At 34.1% G+C, this 17,068-nt stretch overlaps 1 protein-coding gene across 1 annotated transcript in view; it reads right to left on the reverse strand.

The window, feature by feature from the left end:
* LOC145293967 (calcineurin subunit B type 1) overlaps nt 1–17,068 on the reverse strand; it is a 113,309-nt gene that overhangs the window by 66,533 nt on the left and 29,708 nt on the right. Inside the window, exon 2 of the mRNA XM_080140842.1 lies at nt 9,836–9,875. Coding sequence (XP_079996968.1) covers nt 9,836–9,875 — 40 coding nt within the window. The remainder of the gene's footprint in view (nt 1–9,835; nt 9,876–17,068) is intronic.

The following is a 17,068-nucleotide window of genomic DNA, read 5'->3' on the forward strand; positions in this document are numbered from 1 at the left end:
TTTGTTGTCATTCTAATGTAGCAACTTTGCATTACTTGTGTTTCAAATTAAATAAAATGAATTAAAATATTAAATTAACTTACCCAGCTAGGTAGAAGAATTACTCATCTTGCCTTTGATAACATTTGTTTGTTTCTTGACCACTTTTGGGTTTGTTGCTATAGTAATAAATGAGCTTCTTTAAAGTATAAGAATTCAAATTAATATACTTATTCTGTCAATAATGGCTGACAGCTTGTACTCATAGTATATGGATGAATACAGTTTTGGTAATCTATATAATATTCTAAAGCAATTTCATGTTCGCGTGTACATTATCATAGGCCACCTCTTCTTTAAAAGCTGCGATTGCCTGATCAATGTAGATGCAATGCAAAAAAAGTAATTTTAAAAATTAAAGTCAAAGTAGAGTATCTGTTCAGTCCAAAAGTTGTACAATATTACAGGGTCTGTTCATGCTGAATATCCATAGAATGCAAATACTTTTAAGCATTTTAGCAATATAAAAGCGACGAAGAATACAACTGTGGAAGTGCCATTGGTCTCGTTGCTCTAATTTTAATAAGATTAATTGTTTGCAACAAGAAAATCTAATCTAGCCTTCTGAAATGGAACTTCTTGATTATTATTTTTTTTTTTATAAAAATGACTTGATAGTAACAAAAAAAAAAAAAGATTTTAAGGATATTAATTAGATAAAAATCAATACAAGAGTAGTGGTCAACTGAGGATGTGGTTTGCAACAGTCAAAGCCGACTTGGAATCTATAACTAGCTCTCAGGTCTTTGGTGCAAGATGGAATCATGAATGGCTGCAGTGAAAAGTCAGCAGTGAAAAAAACCTGGATGAATTGCCTTGACTCGTGATGTAGCATATTCACTTGGAATTAGCTCAACTCATCCAGAGTGAATGCCGTCACAATTATAAAATAGATCAACACTTATATTTCCCATCACAAAATAATGAATAAAAAAATACAAAAACATTTAACTACAAAGTATGAATTTTTTTTTTTTTTTTTTTTTTTTTTTAGAAAATACAACGTCAGCAGATTTCTAATTTAAAATCCATAATTAGGATGGAATGCATACAAAAGCATAAATCAATAGATAGCTGACCTAGTATATCCAAAAAGTATGGTAGAATGGTGCAGAAAAAATACAAGACAGTATGAAATCTGAACAGAATTTTGTAAAGATTTAATGAAAGTATACAACTTGAACTGGGGAATCTTCAAGACATTACGTTTTGGGTTTCATATCTAAATCAGAAATTATCGAACATCTTAATTGCACCTTAATTGTAACAAGTTTTAAGTTTGAGAAATTAACTCACATTTCATCATTTTTCATTCTTAGATATGTTACTAATTTCAACAATATTTTTAAAAATATTTTTAAGCAACATTATCGCCCAACCTTACTAAAATAATAACTTTGATATATTTGCTGGGCTGCTTATTTCATTTCAAAGAAACCAATCAATTAACCTCCATTTCATCATTTTTCATAATTTGTACCCACATTATCTCCCCACTCCTTAATAAAATAATAACTTTGATATATTGTCTGAGCTTATTATTTCATTACAAACACACTAATGCATGAAATCACATTTCATCATTTTTCTTAATTCTTGAATATGGTACTTATTTCGACAATCATTTTTCATAATGTTAACCCATATTTTCGCCCCCCCCCCTTTACTAAATAATAACTGATTTATTGTCTAGGCTGATTATTTTATTTCAAACACACCAATCAATTAACTCACATTTCATCATTTTTTATAATTCATGGATATGTTACTAATTTTGACAATCATTTTTCATATGTTAAACACGCCTTATAGCTCCCCCCTTACTAAATAACTTTGATATATTGTCTGGGCTGATTTTTTTCATTACAACACATTAATCAATTAACTCACATTTCATCATTTTTCATAATTCTTGAATATGTTACTAATTTCGACAATCATTTATCATTTAAACCGACGCCATCAAACCTTACTAAAATAATAACTTTGATATATTGTCTGGTCTGATTATTTCATTGCAAACACATTGCAGTAAATCACATAATTTTTCATAATTCTTGGATATGTTACTAATTTCGACAATCATTTTTCATAATTAAAACCATCCTTATCGCCCTCTCTTACTAACATAATAGCTTTGATATATTGTCTGGACTGATTATTTTATTATAAACACACCTATCAATAAACTCGCTTTTCATCATTTTTCATAATTCTTGGGTATGTTACTAATTTCTACCATAATTTTTCTGTAATTAAAACCATCCCTATCGCCCTCTCTTACTAAAATAATAACTTTGATATATTGTCTGGGCTGATTATTTCATAACAAACACACCAATCAATCAACTAACATTTCATCATTTTGTAATTCTTGGATATGTTACTAATTTCGACAATAATTTTTCATAATTTTAGCTCTCCTTATTGCCTTTCCCCTTACTTGAATAATAACTTCGATATATTGTCTGGGCTGATTATTTTATTATAAACACTGATTAGTTAACTCACATTTCACCATTTTTCGTTATTCTTGGATATCTTACTAATTTCAACAATATTTTTATAATGTAAACCATCCTCATGGCCCTCTCTAAAACATAACTTTGATATATTGTCTGGGCCAATTATTTCATAAAAAGCACAACTATTTATTAATTTACATTTCAGAATTTTTCAGAATTCCCAAAATTACTAATTTCGACAATCGCTTTTTATATTTTTTGCTCACATTAATAACCCCACACTACTAAAATAATAACTTTGATATATTTTCTGGACTGATTATTTCATTTCAAACACACTAATCAATTAACTCACATTTCGTCATTTTTCATAATTCTTGGATATGTTACTAATTTTGACAATCATTTTTCATCCTTTAAACGCACATTATCGCCCCTTACTAAAATAATAACTTTGATATATTGTCTGGTCTGATTATTTCATTGCAAACACACTAATTCATTAAATCATATCATTTTTCATAATTCTTGGATATGTTACTAATTTGACAATTTCCCATAAATTTAACACCTTATAGCCTTCTCCTTACTAAAATAATAACTTTGATATATTGTCTGGGCTGCTTATTTCATTACAAACACATCAATCAAATAACGCACATTTCATCATTTTTCATAATTTTTGGACATGTTACTAATTTCGGCAATCATTTTTTTATAATTAAAAACCCACATTATGCCCCCCTCCCACTAATATAAGAACTTTGATATATTGTCTGGGCTTTTTCATTAAAAAAACGCCAATCAAATAACTCACATTTCATTTTTCTTGTATATGTTACTAATTTCGACAATAATTTTCATAACTTACACCCACTATGTCGTTCCCCCTTACTTATATAATAACTGTGATATATTGTATGGGATGATTATTTCATTACAAACACATTCAATCAATTCCGGGTAGTATATATGTTCCACCTATCTTATCCAATCCCGGGTGACGCCGCATATTCTGCTAGTATATATCTTTCACCTATCTAATTCGATCCTGGGCGACGCTGGGTATTCTGCTACTATATGGTTTCCACCTATCTCATTCAATACTGAGCGACGCTTTATGCTAGTATATATTTGCGCTTATCACATTCAATCCTGGGTCTGACTTCATGTCCGCCACCCCACTGTTAAAAATATACATTGAATAAAGTAATGTTTAATGCGTAAACGGTTTCACCCATTTCCGGGACTGATTTCACATCACCTACCCCACTGTTAAAAATATACATGAAATAAAGTAATGTTTAAATTGTAAACAGTTTAAGTAATTTCCGGGACTGACTTTATATCTCCCACCACACTGTTTAAAATATACTTGAAATAAAGTAATGTTTAAATCATAAACTGTTTCAGCAGCTTTTCGAAATTAATACATAAAAACATTAACACAGTTAGGGATTAGGCAAACATTGCTTCAACATGAATTTCTGAGTGTAATATCAGTCTCAGCATTCCAGTAACTTAAATCCACCCTTTTTGGTCTTGGTTAATGGAGGAGAAATCCTTAATTACTGATACAATTTTTATTTTTGTTATTGAGTACCCCCTTTGGGGGGCTGGTTTTCTTTGTGGGGAGGCAAGTACACAAAAAAACAAAACAAAAAATAATCAGAAGGGACATTTTCCAGGGCATTTTGTAATTAAACCAGAAATTACTTTTCCCAGTTAATTTTGTAATATTAAAACTTTGTTACATTAAACGTAGTACCTATTCACAATGCCTTCCTACGGGACAGATTTAGACACCAGGGTCGTTTTTAATGGAGAAAAAATTGTCTTAGTCGCAAAGGATTTCTCCTCCACTAAGAGAGAAGAAACTGGAATGTAGCATCTGAAGAACTGATACTACACTTTGATCTTATTTATATATTTTATTGAGAAAGAAAAAATTGAACATGAAAACGTACAAAAGATTCAATTCAACAAAATTAGGCACAAGGCCCTAACTACACTTTGATCTTAGCCAAAAGGCCAAGAAAGACAAATCATTTTTATTAGCTTTACCTCAACAGTGACACCAATTTTTTGCAGGGTTACATTGAGGATATACTCTTTTGATAATGAGTTTTCAAGCACTTTCTATTTCTTGTTCATTATGTCCTTAAAAATATGTATGTTCAGATGAAGTGTTGAGTTCTGATCTTTCCAATTGATCGACCCTTTCCACTACTTTCTAGCACTTACTTGGTTTGCCTATTTTTGGTAGCAAGGAAAAAAGATAAAGTACCTTTTAAGTTTTGTTCTTTGTTATGGTAGTTGGCATTTTGGGTAAGTGCTAAGACTTGGTGTGACTGACCGGATCGGGCCTATCTGACCGCCTGTCTAGCCAAAGTAAGAGCCGAGGTGAGGTGTTGTGGTGCCTAGACTTCTATGCACTCAGATCTTGGTCAGCTCAATCACCAGGACCATGTCCTAAAATGTTACGGGTAGCAACCCACTGCTAACTGGTTGCTCCATTGGGGGATTTTTACCTTCTGCTGGAGGGCAGTCGGCTTATTCTGATACCCTACTGACAAGGCGAGGGAAAAAAAAAAAAAGGTTTTATACTTCAAGTTGTTTACATTTTCCTATATTTATTTATGGATTCCGATTTTCTGATTTTGTAGAGCAAGATACAGATAAAGGTAAAGTCTTGTGATGGATTTTGTTGTTTTTATTCCCAGCTCCACAGACCATAATTTAGCTCTGCAAGGGAAAGGGTTTATAATATTCTTGGTTGGTGTGTTTTAAGTTAGTAAGCCAGAAGAGAAGTGGGGGTGGAAAAAGAAAAAAGGGAAAGAGGGGAGGCGGACTGTTTTTGTTTTTAGCTTTGCAGAAAATGATTTAGTTGTACAAAGAGTTAAAAAAAAGTTTAATGCAGATGCATATGAGTCAGGAAGCCATCTTCAAAAATCCCGATCTGGTTGCACCAGTTGAACAGATATAAATTTTTGGTGGCTAATAGAATTACCAAAATAAATTTGGTACAATCGTTTTGCAAAAAGTTATGTACATACATTAAAACTTTAGATATGAAAATAGAATTTTGCTATGAGATACCTAATGTCATTCAAAAATAAAATATTCAAAGTGTCATTCAAATTTGAAATGGAAAGATTGGTTAACTTAATGTGATGTGGGAAAGAATTTAAATTAAAGCCAGTGATAAGAATTTTGGATTAGCTAGTCACAATGTAAAATTCAAAGAGCGAAAGAGAGATGAGCAATCTTCCAACTAGAAACTTGTAAAATGGAACTCCATCAATATGTATTAACTTTTAAGATTCTCCATGCCAATAGAGATAAATAAAACGCATACTCACAAGTGGGGGGGGGGGGGTCAGAGGCTAAAATATTTGTAATTGTTAAGCAAAAACGTCTATTGTCAGCTTTATTTTGTAATCCATTTATGATCTCGCAAATAAACTTAGTTATTTTGAACAGTTTCTAATCGATAGAAAAAAAACCCACCCAATCACAAGGCAAGAGAAAAAAAATGATTAAAATAGATTAAGTAGAGCTCATTGTAATCTGTATTAAAATAGAACAAGAGGTTGTTTTTTTTTTCAGTTTTGTTTATAAATGAAATGAGTATCAGTTGAAGATCACATGGACTGTTGGTTTGGGTGCACATAAAGACTGGGAAATGAGGAGATGAGGGTTTGTCTCAGGATTTCATCTCATCTCTCAGATTAGCGAACACTCTGGAGAGATATCTTGAAAGAGACTACGAAAACGTTCAATGCTTGTGACAAGCAAAACAGATGTTAAACCAGGATTTTTATTTGCAATAAAAACATCTTCACTGAAAACCGGTGGTTTTTAATCAGATGAAAGAATAGAAGTAAATGGCAGGCTCAAACGGTTAGAATTATGGCATTCTATTGCTGCGATTGAAATCTTTAGAAAAACTTAAAACTTTTCAAGTTTGATAAGTGAAAGCAGTCACAATGCAATATTAGGTTGAAGATATTGTTTAATAGAAAATTATACGAGGCAAATGCAGATAAAATGACAATACTGAAGTATTTAATCAGTTATGTATTTACCCACATATAGAATCAAATCAAAGATGGTATTTTTTTTTTTAATATAGTTAGTTTTTCTTTCCTTTGATTGAACACAATTTACAAGGCATCAAACTTGCTTTTGTTACAAATTAATAGGCAGGAATAATTAAATTCAAAGTAAATATAAATATTTCATGTATGGAAAAACTAGACTTCATTTATTCATATTTTGGTGTAAGTAATCAGTTACAAGCAAAAAGAAAAATATATATATATATATATATTATAAGCTCTATCTCCTATTTGGTTTTATCAAGCTTTTACATCTGGCTGAGATAACTTTATAAATATTAATTCTTTAATATTTATATTATACTTTAATTTTACGATCTTGGATCATTTTGGTAAATTTAATTGTAATTTTTATTTTATATATATATATATATATATATATATATATATACTATAAAATCCATCAAGATATACTTAAATCTGAGATGTTCTTAGAAATTTAAGCCAAAAACATTTTATTTACCTTAAAGAAATGAATGAGCAAGCTTTCAACTAGATAAGACCCTTTGCAAGAGTTTATATTTTTAAACATATTTTGTCAAAGATATAAAAATCTCAAGAATGGAAGGTGTTGAGAAATGCTAATCTAATGATCTGACTTTCTTATCTTGTGCTACGTGTGGCTTATATGACATTGTTAATAAAATATTGACACTTTTTGAAATATTGTTTGAAATTTGAGATTAACACCTTCAGACTTCTATCTTTGAGATTTTTATAAGTGATGGGGGAAGAAAAATATTAAAAAAAAAAAAGAAAGAAAAAAAACGCTTAAGGACCTTGTTCATTCATTTTTTTTAAGGGAAATTTATTTTAAAAAAAAAAAAAACAGTTTTAGTTTTCTTAAATTTCTAACATCTAAAACTTCAAACGATATCTCACAAATGACAATTATTTTATATATTTAATCATGTAAAAAAAAAAAAAAAGAAAAAGAAACATCTTTCCTATGTAAATTTGAGTAACAACAATCAAATTTGGCATAATCGGTCAGTTGTTAAAAAGGTTGGCAGTTCAAGATCACCTTGCGGTTATTTTCTTATACTTTAAAAGATAAAACACAAATTTCAACAAAACACTTCTCGATGTAACATTGAGGGTGGGTGGGGTCAAAATGTTATATTTACAGAAATTATATAAAATAAGCACATAATTTGAAATGCACTTTTGGTTAGATGGTAGGGGAGATGACATTCTAACCTGACAAACTTTCTTCTAAGTATATAAAGCCATAAGGCAGTATGATATTGACAAAGTTAAATGCCCTATCAAGTAATGAGAAATTTACCTTCGTAGAAAAAGAGATGTAATAACATCTTGAATTTAATATCAGTATTGCTAAAGTAAGCCATTATTTGACACAAAAGTTAACCTCAAACTGACAGATCAGATAAGTTTAAAACCAATTGATCTAATGGGGATGAAAATTAATGTCAAGAGACATTAAAAAATAAATGAACTGAGTGAGGTAGCCACTTTTCTAAAATGGGGGAAAAAAAAAAAAAAAATTATATAAGATCCTAATGACTTGATCATGTATACTTCTGAGATTTCATGAACATAAGGCCAGTCTAATAATAAATGAGCAATGGTACTTAATGCACCAGTCTTTTACACTTGCTCCTTTTCTCTTCATCTCTTCCACTGGCTCCATTTTTTTTTCTATTTAATGCATTTGCAGATGGGTTTTAGCACCACTTAAATGTACATGATATATTATATGGTTTTACTTTTAAGTCAATGTATATTTATCATAATTATGTCAAAAAAAAAAAAAAAATAAAAATAAAAAAATTATACACACACACACACACACACACACGATGGCTCCAGCAGAAAATATTAAACTACTTGAGAACATGAATGGGTAGATCAAAAGTTGCCATGACCAGATGTGGCTACAAAACTGACTAATCCAGAACATCTTTTGGTGAACTGGATTTTATCCTACATTAAAAACTGGCCTTGTGTCTAACTTATGGGTAGGCAAGTATATAGGGACACGAAAGGTAATCAAAGCCTGTACCAGCTTTACCCAGACATATCAAGGATTACCACTTGTTGCAGAAGCCGAGTATGAAGGGTTAGTCATACAACTTTTAGAAACAACCATGGCAATAGACAAAGGAACACAGAAATTCTGTTAAATGGATAGTTTATTTGGTCATGATACAATTTGCATTTATGGAATGGTTCAGTTACTCCTATGAAAAGAATATTAGTATTGAGCATTTAGTTGGCAGTTTTGTTGCTTTAAGGATGGTTGGACATTTATCAGATTCCAATTACGGGGGATTGTTAAGTCGATTGAAGAGGAAAGTTGTTCACAGGAAAATTGATACTCACAAAATGTTGTAGGGTTTATTCTGAAAAGGACAGTGTTATCAGTGAGATTTGGCCTTCAGGCCAAGATCACAGTGTGGTATCTGTTCTGATGCTACACTACCTTTTCTGCCCTCAGATAATGGAGGAACAATCCTTCATGACCGAGAGAATCTTTATTTTTGTTCCTATCCAGAGTGCCCCTTTTTGGGAAGCTGGATTTTCCCCACATTAAAAGCCGACCTTGTGTTTAACTCTGCCATCATGGAGAGGCAAGTAAATAAAAACTGTGATTATGGTGCCTGGATTTTGGCTCCAAATTACAATATTTAGTGTCGCTTAGGCTAAAGCTGGATGAAGTCAGATATTCAAGTGTTGAAGACAAATTCGATATATCTGGTTTAACATTTGTTTTACATGCTGGCATGTGTTGGACAGCTTTTAAAAATTCACTTCCAAACTAACCTATCACATATCTTTATCTTTCAAGTCCATCATTTCCTCAGTGTTTTTTGCAAAAAAAAATAAATAAATAAAATCTCAAGATTAGAGCAGTCTAAATAATGCAAATTGTAGTTTAATGTGTGACCAGTCCATTCTTAGTATCACCATGTTTTATGGGTCTTGTGTTCAGAAATCATTTTTTTAGAGGATGCAGAGTTTCACTGATGCATACTTTGCAATTATTACATAGGATTATACAAATGCAGACTTGTAAGCTTAGAATGATGTACTAATTATGTACTACTGCTTAAGAAAAAACTTTTCCACACTTACGACATAAATATGATTAGTCAAGCTTCACATAATTGCTTGAATATTTTACATGTTTCTATTTTAATGATTTCAAATAAAAAAAATGTTGATATATTAAATCGATATACTTACAATTGGAGCAAAGCTCCATTGGCAATGAGTTTTCATTACCCTGAAAAATAAAAAAAAATTAATATCAGTGTATTACATTTAAAATTTTTTTTAACATTCCATATTTAGTGAATAGGTAAACAAAAAAATTATATATAGAATTATACACTTTTTTTTTTTTTTTTAAGCAACAATTAAATGTTATACTTTAAATGATTGTAGCTTGGCATTAATTACAGATGAATGTTCACACAAAAGAGCTATACAGTTTAGGGAGTTAAGACAACACATGAACAGTAGTTAAAAAAGGTCTTCATTTTCAGTGGAATAAGGTTATATAGAAACCCTGGGGGGGGGGGCTTAATGCTGAAATTAATAATACACAGGGGTCCCGGCATTGCCTAGGTGTAGAGAGGTTTTATGATAAGGGTATTGATCAATGGACCCCCTAAAAAAAAAAAAAAAAAAAAAAAAGTAGTAAGCAGGCAGGCAGCTCAATGCAAAGGAGGAAAAAAGGTGGGGGAAAAAAAACAATTGCTTAGCTGTCGCCGGCATTCGAAATAAGGTTAGTCATTGCAAGGCGTATGATGACTTTGCAAAAATGTCAACAAAAAAACTGACCCCTCCTTGTAAAAAACGGCCCAGTTAACAATAAAAAATTAATGTTTTTTGCCAATTTTTGGATATTTGTCATCTGAGAGACTAACCTTTTAAACAATACTGATTTTGTCAGTGTTGGTTGTGTATGTCAAAAGTTTTTGGCAGACATACAATCACACACATTTTAATCCATTGTATGGAACATTGATTACATTTTATCCATGTTTGAAGAGAGGAAGGTTGTGGGTTCATACCATTCCAATAATAGTACATAAAATACAAGAAAATCTCAATTTTACATATCCAATTCTATGATTTGCAATAGTGTCCATGGGAGTGGGGAGGAGAAAACATCCCGACAAAACCTAGACCAGTTGACCTCTAATGCATGAATCATTTATCTTTCTCATTTTACATGTTATTCATCCAGAACAACATTGATCAAAAATATGCTAATTTTGTGGATGTTTTGGACTTTTAGCTAGACATACACACATAAGAGAAAAAAGTATTCAAAGAATGTAAATTAAAATCTATTTGGTCAAGATCCTTGCAGAGACCAATGGGGCTCTCTACAGACTTCCCTGTCTTCCATCAGTTGCCCGAGGTCTTCAGAATCAGCTTTCGTCATGTGCAACTTGCTGGAGGTACATGGATCTAGATCATTCTATGCTCATGCAGCCGTGCTGTGTAGTCTACAGCAATACATCTCACCAGCTCCTACTTGCTCCTCTGGCAGAAACTGGTAAATCGTAGACGTTGTTTCCTGATGGTAGTAGATATGGCAGGTAGGTTGCCATACAGTTGCTGCTTTGTGGATGATTTTGCCAAAATATATTTGACACTGTTCATAATATACGGATGTACATGCCATAGTGAGTGTCCAGGTTGTAGCACCATAAGCAAGGACAGTCTCCACTACTCTTCTGAAGAACTGCCTTTTCAGTTTGCAGTTAGCCTTGAAGTTCATACTGACCACAGCTTACACAGCTTATCCAATGCTTTTGAGATAAGAATTTCAAAATCTCTCTCCATGGAACCTATGTTGCTGCCCAGGTACGTAAACTCAGTGACTTCTTTCAGTGTTGTTCAATCATGAGGTTTGATCTCTCCCTCTGCATTGAAAGTCACAAACTTTGTCTCAACATTAACATAAATGTTATTTGCAGGCTTTTCTAGCTCATGTAACAGCGTTTGCATATCAGCAGTGTTATTTGAACAGAGTAATATTGAGTGCGTAATCTGCGTCAGTTATGTTATGGTGTCTGCTTCTGGATTCATTTAAGGTGAAATCCAGTATGCTGTGTTTATTAACAGAAGGAACAGAATTTTAAAAAGATATCCCAGTTAGAATGTAGGAGATAGCGAGTGAATGACTAGCATGATACCTCCATCCCCAGCTAGAACAAAAGAAAATTAAAAAAAAAAAAGTTTTTATTATAGATATACAATATTCTTGACATCATTTGACAATAGCAATACCAGACCATTTTTAGTAGTGTGCAAGCGACTATCAGTCGGTCCGTCTGTCCGTAACGCTTTTGTGCTTGGCCTTTTTGGTTAAGATCAAAGGTCTGTTATTATTAGATGCTGTTCGTAGCTTTTAAAGCTTTTCTTGGCCTTTTGGCCCAGATCAAAGTGTGTTCTGGCAGATACTGCAAGCAAAGACCATATGTGGGGGCAATCCCACATATAAGACCTTGGTCAATGGAGGGGCCACTCTTCATACCAATTGTCACTATCCAGCTCCCCTACTCCTCGGGGAGTTGGTCCCCATTTCCCCTTCACTCCTCACAGTAAAAATCGGCCTTGTGCCTAATTTATTTGGTGGGAGAGCAAATAAATACTGCTGTTCTTGGCCTTTTGGCCAAGATCAAAGTGTAGTATCTTTCTTCCTACATGCTGTACTTATGTTTGTAACTTTGTGATATAAAGTGGGGGGTCACTTTTCTGCATTAATTTAATGTAAAATGATCACCCACTTTACAACCATTGTCCAGATCATTCAAGTTGTTTTTGAAGGATTCCAGTTATTTTTTAAGCATTCAAGTCATTCTTAAGGTCATTCAATTCATCTTTAAGTTCATTAAAGTCATTTTAAGTCATTTATTTTTTATTTATTTAAGTCATTTCAGTCCATTTTAGCTTATCTTTAAGAATTTCATGTCAATCCTACATTCACGCATTTATTCATTACACGAGACCACGTGACTAATGGCCATCAGCCTTGTTTCTTTACATCCAAGAAACTCAAACTAAACATTATTCAAAAGAGCATAAAAAAAGAAGAAATATGGTCTTTATTTATTTATTTTTAATCGGTCCATTAGTACTGGAGTAATGACCAGTCAAAGCATCAGAAAATGCCCTGTTACCTGGACATTTTGTCTTAAGTTAGTTCTATTCAAACGCATATAAGCTTGTGATTGAAAATCGTAGGAAATTTGTACAATTTACAGAACTACCCATCTTTAAGCAGCTGTATCTTTAGATCTTAAGATATTATGATGAAATTTGAACACATTATCACAACACCTTGAAGGTTCAGATGGCTGTATTTATGACTATTTCATTTGGTAACTTGCATACTAATTAGCATCTTTAAGTTTCATTTTAATTACTAATTAGAAACATAATAAAAACAGCTTAGAAAATGGTAGGTGAGATTTTATCATCATGCGAAGTAAAATTCTGGACATTACACACAGTGAAACATCCAAGATGGTGACCGGGAAATCCAACACACGATTCATAGAAAGTATTAAAATATGGTTTGTAGCATATCAAATTAAAGGAAATTTTATACAGATTGTAATTATATTTTCAATCACAAAACTATGTCCCATCATTAAAAATTGCAGTATTGTATTTTCACTTATGACTTTGAAGGGAACATCATGACTGAAGAATATAAGCTGTGAACTATTATCAATACACCTTGAGGGCTTGTAGAAAGCATAATCTAAAATCATAGGTTTTACAGCTCATTGTACAAGGAACCCATTTTTTCTAGTTCCTTGATTTTAGCCAGATTTCTTAATTTTGCTGTTTTTCTAATCTATATATATAAAAGCGAAAATGTGTGTGTGTGTGTGTGTGTGTGTGTGTGTGTTCGCCTTTTGTGTATGTCCGAGAAAGGCTTTTTTCCAAGAAGCGATTGGTCGGCTCACTTCTTAAAACTTTTTATATTATGTCTAAATGATAATATCTACAAGTTAATTGGGGTCGCTTGTCTATTTTATTTGCCAGAGTTTGAAAAGCTAAATATTCAACATTTTTCAATCGTGTGTGAATTGAGCTTTATCGTACAATAATAAAAGCGAAACGAAGCTTAAGACATCCAAAAGCAATCAGCTTTGATCAATGTGGAGTTTCTCCTTATATCAGACAATTGCTATTCAATTTGGACAATCCCCTTTTTATGGGGAGCTGGTCCCCCCCCCCAACATCTTGGGGAAACAAAAACTAAAAAAAAAAAGCTGCCCCGCAGTAAATAAAATACTGCCCAACCGTGAAAGTTGACCTCATTAAGTCATTAAGTACGGGCACCTATCAATTCTTAATACTTAAATAAATTAAAACATGTTTCCGTTACTATTTCGTGGTGGCCCAGTGGTTAACGTCGCGCGTTTTTTTTTCGCACTTTAATTTCCAACTTCGACTCAAGGGTTCGGGTTTGATCCTTCATACTTATCTATCCAAACTTTTTAAATTTTAACCCCCCCCCCTCGACACAAACACACGGGCAACGATTTTTTATTCTTTTATTTTGCTTTACCCAAAACCCCACACATCTCCAAGCACCTGGGCAACGCCGGGTACCCCTCCCGCTAGTCAGTCTATAACTCTCAATACATCCAATTGTTGAACAGAATATAATGAAATTTCCAGCACATTGAAAATTTTTTAAACTAAATGGTTTGTGGCAAATTTTCCCATTAATTGAAAAATGTATCCATTTTATAACTTTCTGGTTTCTATATCCATGTTCAAGTCAGTTCACTGTACAAGATTTCTACCAGTTAATGCTAATGTTCAAAATTTAATTTGGAGAATGCAAGATTTCACAAAAGAAAATATTTATTATTTATTCTTAGTTTTATTATTTTTTTATTTATTTATTTTTTTTTTTTATTACATTTTCACCCCAAACAAGGCAAATTGCCACTTTGGTGTAGGGGGCTACTATCAGGGGCAACAACTACTGGGGTACTATGTAGGGATTTGGGCAGCAAGGTGTCGGTTCACGTTACACTTGAACTTCTGCACGTCAGTACTGTTGGGGAAGCAGGGACCTGGAATGGAATTCCAGAGTCTAGCGGTTCTGGGGAAGAAACTATTGGAGTAAAAAGATCTTTTACATCTAGGGATCTCTACAGTGTGGGGGTGGGATTTAGCAGCCTGTCGGGTTTGTCGAGGGTGCACACGTCGTGGGGGCACAAGTGATTGCAGTTCGTCAGAGCATTCACCACTAAAATACTTGTAGAAAAGGCAGAGGGATGCAACATTTCGTCGATGGGACAGAGGCTGAAGCTTAGATGCCAGTTCAGGGCCTATCAGGTTTGCGACTCTCTTTTGAACCTTGTCAAGGAGCGAGAGACTAGTAGCAGATGCACCAGCCCAGATGTGGCAGCAATACTCCATACATGGGCGAATGGTGGCCTTATAGAGGTACAGGATACTTTCGGGTGTTAGTAGTTTTCTAGCACGGTAGAGAGAGCCTACCTTTCTTGCAGCGGCCCTGGCAATGCCTTCAATGTAATTGTTCCAACTCATGTTTCCTGTGAACGTTAGGCCAAGGAGTTTGAAAGATGGCTCTCAGATAAAGAGTCGTTGGCCATTGCTATGGGTGGTAGAGAGGGTTTCTTGTAATTATTGAATGAAACTAATTTAGTCTTGGCAGCATTGAACGCGACCATCTACTTTTGTCCCCATTCCACTACAGATTGGATGTCTTCCTCTAGTGTTTCTGCCATTTCTTTAGAAATGTGTTCATTCGTCTTCCTGTCGTGCCTGCCATAGAGTGTAGTGTCATCAGCATATATACCCATCTCAGAGGCAATGTTGTCGGGGAGGTCATTTATGAATATCAGGAACAATAGAGGTCCAAGGATAGAACCCTGGGGCACCCCCGCATTTATATCATATTGTTTGGATGTACGACCATAGAGGACAACCTGGATTTTTCTCTTATCTAAGAAGGATTTAATTATGTTAAGTATTCTACCAGTGATACCGTATGATCTGATTTTACTGAGGAGACCCTCATGCCATACCCTGTCAAAAGCCTTAGATATATCTAGAGCTACCGCTCTGCCCTCCCCCCGCGTTGTCCAGTGAATGGTATATACGTTCAGAGATCAGTTAGGATGTCTGCTGTGGAACGGGCTTGTCTAAATCCATATTGTTTGTCAGTCAGTAGTTTAGCATCTGTAAGATGATGGACTAGAGCATGGTTAATTATGGTCTCAAATATTTTGGCAAAAAGTGGGAGGAGGCTAATGGGGCGATAATTTGATGGGTCTGTCCTTTCGCCAGAATTCTTGAATACTGGTACAACAGAAGCAGTTTTCCAACAGACCGGAAAGCAAGCTTCATTAAGGCATTTGTTGTAGAGTTTGGAGAGAACTGAAGCTACTTCGGCTGAGCACTTTTTTAATAGCACAGCTGGGATAAGATCGGGTCCACATGCTTTTGAGGTATCAAGGTCTTTTATGATAGCATGCACCTGAGCAGGGGTGGTTTTCAGATCGTCTAGTGTGGCGTCTGTCCGCATAGGAAAGTCAGGTAGGGGGTGGTTGGAAGGGTCCAGTGTGGAGTTTGAGGCAAACCGACTGGCAAGCATGTTAGCCTTGTCGGTTGCCGAGGAGACAACCTCGTGATTGTTGGTTAGTGGGGGAATTGTTGATTGCCCATTATTTACTACACTGTTGTAGATTTTCCAGAAGTCTCGAGTTCCTAGTTTTTGTGCTTCGATGCGCTTTTTAGTGGTTTCCGTAAATTCTCTCTTAGCTGTCGCTATTTCTTTCTTAACGTTATTTCTAGCTTCTATATACTTCAGTCTGTCTGAACTGGACTTATGTCGGTTAAACCTACGGTATGCATGCTGCTTTTGAACAATGGCAGTTGCACAAGTCGACGTAAACCATTGGAGAGAGTGGGGCTTACTATAAAATTTCCGCATGGGAACATGCGCTTCGATTGCAGTTTTGAACCAGTCAGTGGTCTCGTTTGCACATTGTTCAGCAGATAGAGAGAAAATATTTTTCCATGGAGCATCTCTAATTAGTTCCCTGATGGCTTCCCAGTCAGCCTTATTATAATATCTCGTTGTTTTGAGCACTGGCTCTTCAGTTTTGGGCGATTTCAACCATTATCACTGCATGATCAGCGTTCCCGAGTGGGCTGTGGGCCTTTGTTATGCAGTCATCGGGAACTGTGGTCAAAAACAGATCTAGAAGTGATGCGTGTTGTTCTTCCTGGTCAGGGAAACGGGTTGGAAACTAGCATTTCAGCCCGGCATTGCCCGGGTGTTTGGATGTGTATGTTGAGCATAAAAAAAAGCGGTCAATTTTTTAAACTTTGACCCTTATTGTGACCCCTTAATATTTATTGCTTTGGGCTCAAATCAAGTTATTAAGTTAGATCCATATC

Source organism: Euprymna scolopes, chromosome 15 (assembly GCF_053919585.1).
Source record: "Euprymna scolopes isolate OS-2025 chromosome 15, ASM5391958v1, whole genome shotgun sequence".
Taxonomy (NCBI): Eukaryota; Metazoa; Mollusca; class Cephalopoda; order Sepiida; family Sepiolidae; genus Euprymna; species Euprymna scolopes.